At 37.7% G+C, this 11,083-nt stretch overlaps 1 protein-coding gene across 1 annotated transcript in view; it reads left to right on the top strand.

Annotated features, from left to right (window-relative positions):
• The first annotated feature begins 4,142 nt into the window (after positions 1-4,142).
• smcr8b (Smith-Magenis syndrome chromosome region, candidate 8b) overlaps positions 4,143-11,083 on the top strand; it is an 11,579-nt gene continuing 4,638 nt past the window's right edge. The window contains exons 1-3 of the mRNA XM_008404827.1: positions 4,143-4,602; positions 7,341-7,753; positions 9,511-10,220. Of these exons, the coding sequence (XP_008403049.1) occupies positions 4,417-4,602; positions 7,341-7,753; positions 9,511-10,220 (1,309 nt within the window). The 5' untranslated portion in view covers positions 4,143-4,416. The remainder of the gene's footprint in view (positions 4,603-7,340; positions 7,754-9,510; positions 10,221-11,083) is intronic.

Raw genomic sequence — 11,083 nt, 5'->3', positions numbered from 1 at the left:
TTCCTGTGAGGGCCACATAACTTTTTCCTTCTCTGGTGGGGGGCCGGAGTCAGTTTGTAACAGAAAAAGTGTGACGATTGCAGGAGCCCTAAATGTAAAAATATTTTGTTTTCCAGAAAGTGCAATCAAACAACCCTCTCTGGGTTCTTCACAGAAAAAATCCAGGAAGGATTATAGTCCGTATTTTCCAAACTATTATCCACACCGGACTATAAGCCACAACTTCAAAGTTTTTTTTTTTTTTTAAACCAGTAAACATACACATCTATATGGAAGCACATTTCCGTCACTCTGTTATAAAAATAATAATTAATAATAAATAATTATCTCATTATAATGAGATAGTATCTCATGACAGTCAGATAAGGCTTCTGCATGTTGGTGTTCCCACTAAATACTGAATAATATGCCCTATTTGGGTTGTCTTGGCCCTTTTCTCGCAGCCTGTGGGTTTTTCCATGACTGGGAACGAGAATACAACCTGCTGAATGTGACAGGTAGCCAATCAGAAAGCGCAGTGACGTCAGAACAGAGGGGAATCCCAAACAGCTGACATATCGCGCAACTGAGAGTCCGGTGGATATCGGAGATGATATGTGGWAATGTTTATTATTAAATCTAAAAGGTCATTATTGTTTATTCAGTTAAAAATGTTAACTATGAAAAAAAACATTCAACTCCAAATCATAGTGCAGCAAATAGAGCGGCTGCTTCCATCGTCTTTCATCCACTGCCTTTTCTTTTTATTACATCTTTTATCTCTTAAAATGACTCCACAAACTATCATTACTGCTTCTACATCGTCATCCGTGTTTGCTTATTCTAAATTCCCGCTTTTTTTTTTTTTTTTTTTTACTGGATTATCCTCTGGAATCGCGATGTTCGTGACTGGAATCGGTTCGTGTAGCTCCTGCCTTGTGGCTGAACACGAACCGATCGAACCTGTTGGACTTTTATCAGCTCTGTGGTCAMAGAGATTTGGAGAATCGGCCGACAATTCTTAAATYTTKCCGTCTAAACCAGACTTAAGACTCACAAGCTCTACTCCTCTCCTCTTGACCACTGCCCAAACGCTCTGACTCTGGTCGCTATGGTAACGTTTATATATCCCTTCAAAGATATATACAAAAACGAACATTTTACTTCCGTGAAAATTTTAACTCACTATAATGACTAACGGAGCCCTGAGCTTGTTTCTCTGCAACGAGACGGCACTACAAGCACTAATGGAAGAAGAACAGAGAAGAGGAAGCAAAAATGTAAGGAAGAGTTTCTTTGCAAAGAATAAAGAGGAAGAAGAGAGGAAGAGAGGAAGAGAGAAAGTTATGTGGCTCTCACAGGAAAACGTTTGGGGACCACTGTCTTAAAATATCTATTTACAGTAAGTTAATTCTTTTACACCAGTTAAAAATTATGATTTGAAATTTTAATATCTAGAAATGAAACAATTCTAATCATAGTTCTGCCATAAACCCATTTAAAAAAACTTACCATTTAATTTAAGCCGTAACTGAATTTCTGCTGTAAAGATTACCAACGGGGCCAGCAGGGGGAGCCATACATCTGACATTAAGGTAAAGCATAAAGGGAAACTTAAATGAGGATGTGATGCATTCAGAGCGTCATAAGTTATAAGTGGTTGTTTGTTTAAGAAGTATAAATGTCTATAATAAGAACCAGAAGACACAAGTGGTGACATGATGAGAGGAACTACAGCCAGAAAGAAGTTTTTTTTCTCTTGTCTCCCCCAAAAATCAGTAATTAGATGGCATCTATGGTGTATGATGGACTTGGGAACATTGAAGTTCTCCAGCAGGGAGATTTTGTGATGTTTTAAGCCTTTAACATCCTCCTCACTGTGCAAAGATAAACTTCAGTCATCATTCAGTCTGAGGTAAAAAGGAGCTCAGTTATATTTCACTTCAGAGAAATAGAAAGGTCTTTCACACATATTTGTATAAACCGATGTACCAATAAAGGTGGTTGAATATTATCTCCTGTTTATAGCCTCAGAATCATACATAAAAAAAATGAAATGGGTAATAACTAAGCTGTTGCTTTGTGACAGCATTAGTTTATGAGCAAAGTTCTACAGCTCAAGGAAGGAGGCTTTCAAAGAGTTGGATCAGTCAACAACAGCCAATCACGTTGCAGAACAGGAAGAACCTGTTCCATAAAGAAAGCAGTAGTTTAGCATGTGACATCCTGTCATCAGGATGTTATTTGTGCTTTTGTTGCTGCTGCAAACAATAAACATGTCAATAAATTTGAATGTGAACTCAGACTGTGGCTGCCATCTCCACTACACAAAGTAATGAGAAGATTATTTATCAATGAAAAAATAAGATATTGTTTTCTTTGCTCCGTTTTGCAGATTCCCTGTAAAATGTATTATTTAGTATTTTTATTTAAATGAATCCGCATATCCTTTAGTGCAGGTTGAACGTTATTTTTCTTAGCTTGAAAAAAAATTTTTAAACGTATTATTTGGCTGCTACATATTACTCCTAATGATTGTGTGATTGACATCAGTTTGATCATAACTGACTTAGAACGGAGTTGAAAAGAAGGTGAAAACATGAGATGAACACCGCTGTTAATGGTCCTTTTCATAATGTGCCGCAAAGAGAGCAGTTATAAAATCTCTAAACTATGTTTCCAGACTTTTTATGGAGGCTTGTTTGCTTTGAAAGTGAAAAAGCGGAAACATTTCTTTTTTTCACTTATGCGACTTGACGCAAGGCCAGTCCATCACATGTTTTCATTCCTCTGGGTGTAAAATCTTTCTACCTCGAAACAGAAGCGAAAGAGGAACAGAAATCCTGGGACGAAGGTTGTGTAGGAAGCCTCATGACTGCAGCCACAGGGAACTACGACACTGAAGTTGGTATCTGATTTAAACTTCCGCTTTAGTGAAGAACTTGCACATTTTTCCCTAAACATTTATTCCATTGGTGTTCAAAACATTAAGGTTGAAAAAATGAGAGCCTGCAAAAAGGTGAAAAAAGGTAAGAATCACCCTTTTCAAATGTCAACGCTTAAATGTATAAAACCTGGAATGAACAAAACTTTTACTCATAACAGTGTTTTAAATAAACTTTAAAGAGTTAATTATTTTTACAACAAGCTCTTATTGGTTTTGTTCATATTTGAAAAAGCAAGAGCAGTGTGTTAAAGTTCAGACTACAAAAAAACTTTTCAAAACTATGACATGGTTCCACAAGGATCCATCTTGGGACCATTGCCATTATGTTATTAGTGACTCACCACAAAATTCCAACAATGTTCAGTGTCAAATGCATGCAGAAGATGATGATACTCACAAAGACTGTATAGTAGTACAGTCTTTACCTCTGTGGTACAGTAGACCACAGAGGTATTGAGTTTGCCATTGTATTACATGGCAACACACCAAACAGATACACCCTGCACTCAGACCACAAGGGAATTTAGAGTGGCCAGTTGACCAAACATGTTTGGAGTATCCAGAGAGGACTCAGGCATGAAAAGATCAATAATAATAATAATATTAATAATAATAATAATAATAATAATAATAAACACTATTACATTAGGTCTTCACAGCGCTTTTGCTGTTTGGGCCTAATAATAATAAAAACAACAATAATATATATTATCTATTAATTATGTAGCACACTTATCCTTGTGGGGACATGAGGGATCAACAGATTAGTTCACCAGGCCATCACAGGCGAGACAGTCAGGACGAACAACCATGCACACACATCTTAGGAAAATTTAGAGAGACCAATCAACCTGACAGTCCTTTTCCTGGAGGGCGGGAGGGGTTTAGACAGGTTTAGTTTAAACACTGTCTAAATCCACTGTCTAAACCTGGAGAGAATCTACTCATGCACAGGGATTTGAGCTCAAGAACTTCTTGCTACAAGGCAAGAGTACTGCCAACTACGCCACTGCACAGCCATATTATATTTTATGTTATATTATTTGAACGGTCTAACTTTTTGGTTCTGTCACTCAAATCTCAAACTGTTTAACGTTTTTTTAAGCCTGAAGGCATTAAATAGCCCTTTATTTGAAAGGCCTTCAGAAGAACCGATTCTGAAGCTAGAATTCAGACGCTAACTTCAGCGTGATTTTCACACTGTAAAGTTTTTTTTAGCGTGTCAAAGACCGCAGCAGCTAAGTTGATAAGTCGGAGTTTCCGTTTGCTTCAGCTTCTGGCATATCCATGTCGCACCATGGCCGAAAATAACTGCGCAGCTTGTTTGTAACTCTCCGGCTGTTATTATGTTGTCCAACAGAAACAGCTGACTCACTGACAGAGAGCCGGGCTGAGGCGGTTCCACACCGCGGCATGGCGGCGGCTGCTGCTTCTTCAAGGTGAAAGTCAACGGTGGGATCCTCCATGGGCTGAGCCGCCACCGACTGAAGATGATTGGCTCACCAGACCTGCTGCCCTTCACCGGCAGCGGGGGGTTTGAGGAGGAAGGAGAGGAACCGGAGGTTCACACGCTGCCTGAGGAGTTTTCTGTCCGCCTTTTACCGCCTCACAACCCCTGGAGCACAGCAGCCCAGTTTCACCGGGACTTTATACTGGTGGCTGAATTCTCAGAGCAGGTGAGCCCGACTGACTCAGGCTGGTTGGAGTCAGTCGGTCATTCTATATAAACGTTTTAAGTAAATAAATAAAAAAAAAAACCAAATAACGAAATAAATGAATGAAAAGGGAAATGCAAAAATGAGTGATTAAATCAATTACTAAAGAAATAAGTGAACGAGAGAATGAATAAGTAAATAAACAGAGAATAAAATTCATACATAAGAAAATGATAGAGATGGAATAAACAAGAAAGTGATTGAATGAATTCATAATTAAATCCATGTGCTATTATTCATAAAATAAACAAGTGGTTATGTAGAATAAATGAAAAAATGAATTATTAATAAGTGAATAAATAAGTATATCAATGAAGTAAAGAAATAAATTAAACTCAAATTGACAATACTAATTATATGGAAAGTAAATTCTTATAAATGTGTCCATCTGTCAGTGTTGGTGATCCTTGAAGGGATCTACAGAAAGTACACTTAGGGCACAAACATCATACACTAAAGAATAACATCAGATCTGTGGTTTCCAGCTAAATATGTCATCAACATGACATCTAAAAATGTGATCTGGTTCTAAATCAGTATTGTCTAAATCCGGTGTGTTATTCAGAAACACAGAACTGTAAAGTCTTGTGATCGTAAAACACAATATTGATAAAGCTTTTGAGCTATTTCTCAAAAATATTTCAAATCACTGTACAATAAAAACTGTCCAACTGTCCTTTTTAATTATAGGCAAAAACACAAAGATAAACCTTGGGTTAGTAAAGGATTACAAAATGCATGTAAGAAAAAGAATAATCTACATAAAGAATTGATAAAATACAGAACTTTTGAAGTAAAAACATAAAATCTATAAAAATAAATGAACTATTATTAGAAAATATAAGAAGGATTATTATCCTTCTTTAGGCTTCATAAAACATTAGGGAATATGGAAGACATTATATAGCTTCATAAGAAAGAATTCTTCCTATAGTACTCGCCCTTAATAATAATTTAATTACCGTATTTTTGACAAAACCCTGGATGAATATTTTGTAATGGTGGATGATGGGGACAATGAGAAATACATCCTCAATGTACTTGAGTCATATAGACAAAAAATAAATTATTGAAATAATTTATCAATATAAGAATAAAAAAAATCAATGGACCAGAATGGAATTAACATGACTCTTACTGGAGCATTTCCAAATACTATGAAAATGGCAAAAGTCATTCCTTTGTTTAAATCTGTCAATAATTTTTAATAATTATACATTAGATATATGTCCCTACTTTGTCAGTTTTCTAAAACTGACAAAGTAGGGACACCATCAATCCTGACGTTTTACTAAAAATACTGTGAAGTTTTGAAATTAGTGGGGTAGAATTAAACTACCGTAGAAGATACATTGGACAAAGGAAACAGTTTATAAAGTTTATAGTTATACCGTTTATAGTTTATCAGAAATCAGATTTATTAAACATCATAACTTGTGGGTTCCTGCAGGGGTCAGTGCTGAGTCACAACTTATTTAATATATAAATGACACACTCAAAGTATCAAACCTGCTAAAATACCTTATATTTGAAGGTGATACTTAGTATTGTCTGTGCTGGAGAAAACGTCCAACAACTCTCAGAAGCGGTCTCTACAGAAATGAAAAAACTAAAACATTGGTTCAAAAACAATAAATTATCATTTAATTCATGAGATTTAGAAACTGCAACAAACAAGAAAATAATGCAATCAAAATAACCATTTACAGTGTTGATTTAGGATGAGTCCCTGAGTTCAAATTTTTAGGTGGCATGTTGGATGATAAATTTAGCTGGAAACCACAGATCTGTAAAATCAAAACTAGTCAAAAGTGTTTCTGTTTTGAGGGGATAAGATGTTCTGGACAACAAATCCCTGTTTATTTTATATAATGCAATCATTGTACCACATTTGACTTATTGTGTTTTGTATTTGACTTATGTTCTGTGAAAAAAGCAGAATATAAGTCAAATACAACTTGCACTGACCTGCAATTGTATGTCAGTGTGTGGGGTAGATTTATAGAATGGATAAATGTAATAACATGAAATTATGTATGTTTCATGGTTGTTATGCAGTATGATCTCACAAATGAATGAAATAACAAAAAAGCGCATTATTGTTGCTGTTGTATGAAATTAATAAAATGTCTTGTAAAACAGTTTATTGTACAGTTATTTGTTGTGGATTGGACTTCACTTTTCCAGAAAGTATTTCTCCTTTTTAAAAGAGAACTGTTCCTCAAACGATTCTTAAAACGAAACACCAGCCACACAGACAAACTCACACATGAGTTCTTTTCTTCACTCAATACCAAACTTTATAAGAAAAAGAACAGTTTGGGCTTTTAGCTGAACCTCATCATCTTAATTCAACATAATTTAACAGTACATTATAATGCATAAAATTGCCATATGGCTATAATGAAAATCAGAAAAGAAACAAAATCCTTCTGTTACTCATCATATTACATAAGAGCAGTGGAGCTGATAGTTAAGAATCAGTACAGGTTTAGGTTAAAGGTAAAAAAAACAGTTGGAGCCTGTTTGTTCACGCAGAACGCAGCAGGTCATTAAATCTTTAAAACTACAATCCAGACAGGTGCTGTTGGTTGTGACGTAAATGGAAAAGCAGACCAAGTCACTTTTTTCAGAAAAGAATCTAGATATCTGTTGCTCTCAGTGATAAATTGGATACATCCTCCTCTTCTGTCTTCCAGGTTGGTCCAAAGCCTGTCTTAACAATACCAAATAATCCAAAGGTCATCGGCTCGTTTGACCTCAACCACTTCTCCGTCCGCATTATGTCTGTGGACTACCAGGCGTCCGGCCCGGGTCACACAGCCCCTGCTTCACCTGGACCCCGCCTCAATTTCAGCGAGGACTCCAGGGTAATCCTGGGAGACTCAGCAGACGACTCGTTTGCGTACGTTCATCACCTGACCCTGTATGACCTGGAGGCTCGGGGGATGGTGCGACCTTTCTGCATGGCCTACGTGTGTTCGGACCAGAGCAAGCTGATGGAGAACTTCTCTGAGCTGTCCGAGTGTTTTTCTCAGGCCTCTGACAGCTTGAAGACTGGAAACAGACAAGCGTTCTCCTCTGAACTGCAGAGAAAGCTGCAGGAGCTCGAGTAAGTTCCTCTTTGTTTGTTTGCAGTAATTAAAGAAGCAGCTGCTTCAGCTTTGTGAGGTTGTTGCATTAAACCAGGAGGTTACCACTTCATTTTGAGTAAATTAGTCTGGAAGCTGACTGGAACAAATTGCATAAATAAGCAAATTGGTATTTTGAGCCAATCAAAGGAAGACTTTCAAAAACAGACTTTGCTGTTGGTAAAATTCATCTTAGTCTATGATGAAAAGAGGAATTATTTTTAGTTATTAAATAATATTCCAATTTCCTCATTAAGTGGTTTACCATCAAGCAAAGAAAGCAATATTCCTACAACCAAATCCTTCTATTCCACACAATCAGAATTGGTTGTCATTATGTTGGTAAATTTTCCAATTCTTTCAAATGTTCTGCAGCATATTAAGGTCTGCGAGGGTTAAGGTACAGCAGCACCGTCTGTTTGTTCACCAGAGAAAATCAGGGCCTTGAAACGTGTGAAAAGCACGAAGCCCCGTTGTGAGTCTTTTCCACGACGGGATGAAATTAGAAATTTTTTTTACATTTTCAACAGATTTTAGTCCTTTTTGCTTCTGTTAACAAAAGAAGAAAATGTTATTTTGATGTTTTGTATTTGGATGGCATTATTCATTTCACAACTTTCAACTCTTTTTAACTAATAGATCATGTTTTTTTTTGGTTTACTTACAGAAAACTTCCAGGTATATGTACTCACTAAAAAATCAAAACAGGTCATTTCCCTACTTTTACTTAAACCAGACCTGTGTTCTTTTTACAAACAAAATAAATGTATCACATCGGAAGCTTCAAAGATATCTCTGTTTACTGTCTGATAATACACTGATTATAACAACTACATGTTTTGTCCTCAAATCTCTGGAATGTTATCAAAATGCTGGACAAATCTGGAATTTTGAACGGAAATATTTGTTGAAATTTTGGAATTAAGAGTAATTGTTCATATTTTCTAACAACCCCAAAATGGTTCCAGGCGCAGTTCAGCCTGATAAAGATGTGAAATGTTTTTGTCGAATTGGTTCAATTGATTTAAATATATTTATTTATGTGGCAGTAATTCTTTATAACGGTTTGTGTTGAGACATTTCAAATTAGCAGTGCCAATAAAAAGAAGACAGATTATGTGAGTGAATGAGAAGCAGGAGATGAAGGATTCCTACAGGTTTCAGGTTGAGGAGTCAGACTGCAGCGTTTTGGTTGTAGATGGTGCCACAATACAAGGACAGGAGTTAAAAAGGTTCAGTTAGCTCAGGTTGAGCAAGATTTGATCAGGTTCTCTGAGCATGTGCAGAGGGAGGACAGAAAATATGGTGGTAAAGAGAAAAAAGTCCACAACGGAGGACAAATGTGTGTAGTAGAAAGAACAGAGTGAGATGATCCTGTTGTTACACTTAAAGGAAGCAGGAAGAAGATAAAAGTACAAATTAAAATGTTTTCTGTCTAATTAGTTGTTGAGCACTAAATTTCCAGATATATATTTTCATATAGATCTGTCTCAGAAAAAGCATTCAGGGTTAAATCTCTCATTTTGATATTTTTGCAGCTTGGATATGGAAAATACATTAATGTTTTCTGATTTTATTCTGTTCTTTTTGAGAGACAAGAATCAAAGACGTATGGAATTGGAGGTGTAGCAAATGTGCAGAAAACCTGCTTATCTGATTTCTTAGAACAAAGTTTGTGATAAAATTCTGAATAGTGAGGAATTGTGAGTTGACTGAAGAATCCCTCTGACTGCTGCAGGTTCAGACGGAGGGCCCTGCTGCAGGACACACACAGCAGCTCTGCCTCCACAGGAGCAGGAGGCAGAGCTGATGAGCTTGAAGCTTTAGAGCATCTGATCCTGAACCACAGAGAGCTCCTTCGCCAGGTCACATCCTACCCAAACAGGAAGCTCCAGCAGCCTGACTTCCTGCCCTACGACACGGCCTACCTGCCGTCTGAGCCGTCCTCTCCCTGCCTTCCCTCCACTGCCTCCTGCAGGTCTGAGTCACTTCTGAAGCCACTGGAGGAGCTCTGCAACTCCTACTTCCTGTCCCTGGTGAAAAACCAGCTGGCAGACACAGAGCAGCGTCTGCGTGGTGACAGGAGCGTCCTGCGAACTGATCGTGTCTCACAGCTACTGTCCAGGAAGCTGAAACTTACAAACTTCCTGTTTGAGCTGTGCTGCCCTGTGGATGCTGAGGAGGAAGAGGAGGAGGATGAAGCAGAGAGGCTCTCGGGGAACACTGTGGGGGCTGTGGAAGGACAATCAGAAAAGCATGCTGAGGAGTTGTTCTCCTGTGTGGAAGAAATACAGATAAAGATGGAGGGAGGGGGAGGTGGGAGAACGACCCCTGACCCCAGCGCGTCCACAGACATGATGGGCAGCGTGAGCAGCAGCGACAGCATTGAGGTTCTCGGGACGGAGAAGTCGTACCGGAGTCAACGGGCTGTTGTATCCGACAGCAGAGGTACGTTATTAGAGTGATGGTGGAAGGAAAACAAAAACCTGAGTCTCTAAACAATACGAAAGATTTTCTCCTGGCCTTTTGGAGAAAGTTTAATGAGTATTTTCAGCTACACTGCTAAAACGTAGAACCTTACTAAGTAGTTTTGGTCTAATTTCTAGTGCAAATATCTTAGCACACTTGAGATATGATGAAAGTAACTAAAAAACATATTTTCAGCAATAAATATGTGCTTGTTTTAAGTCAATAATAATGCTTCAGACTGTCACAATGTTTCAGAAGCTGTTTGTTTGACAGAATCTCAAGTCCCATGCTTCTTGTGATGTCATCAATCCAAATGTACTCAGTTTAGCATTCTTATTCTTCAATGTTGCTTTTCAAAAACTGGATTTTGAAATGCTGGGTGATGATGTCTATACTTAATAACTCATCTGCATTTTAACTGCCATTGTACATGTTGGTGGAAATGATACCTGATGGTATCTTTAATATCTGCATGATTGATTGTGACTTTTATCAATGAAGAATAGATGTTATAATCTTCTGGGCTGTCATCAAGCATTTTATATGATAAACTAGTCAAAATTCATATTTCAGAGACGAGTCAGTCTGATATGAAGCAGCATCAGTCTCTGACTCTAGGCAGGTTTTCTGAAACAATCCAGCCTATAGTGCTAAATGGAATCGATTCCAGGCCCGGGGTCTTTCTGCATGGAGTCTACATGTTCTCCCTGTGCATGCGTTAATTCTCTCCAGGTACTCCGGCTTCCTCCCACAGTCCAAAGACATGACTGTCAGGTTGACTGGTCTCTCTGATTTATCCTTAGGTGTGTGTGTGTGTGTGTGTGTGTGTGTGTGTGTGTGTG

This window comes from Poecilia reticulata, linkage group LG1 (genome assembly GCF_000633615.1).
Source record: "Poecilia reticulata strain Guanapo linkage group LG1, Guppy_female_1.0+MT, whole genome shotgun sequence".
Classification (NCBI taxonomy): domain Eukaryota; kingdom Metazoa; phylum Chordata; class Actinopteri; order Cyprinodontiformes; family Poeciliidae; genus Poecilia; species Poecilia reticulata.
The sequence above is the reverse complement of the archived record's forward strand: the minus strand, read 5'-3'. Positions and strand labels throughout refer to the sequence as shown.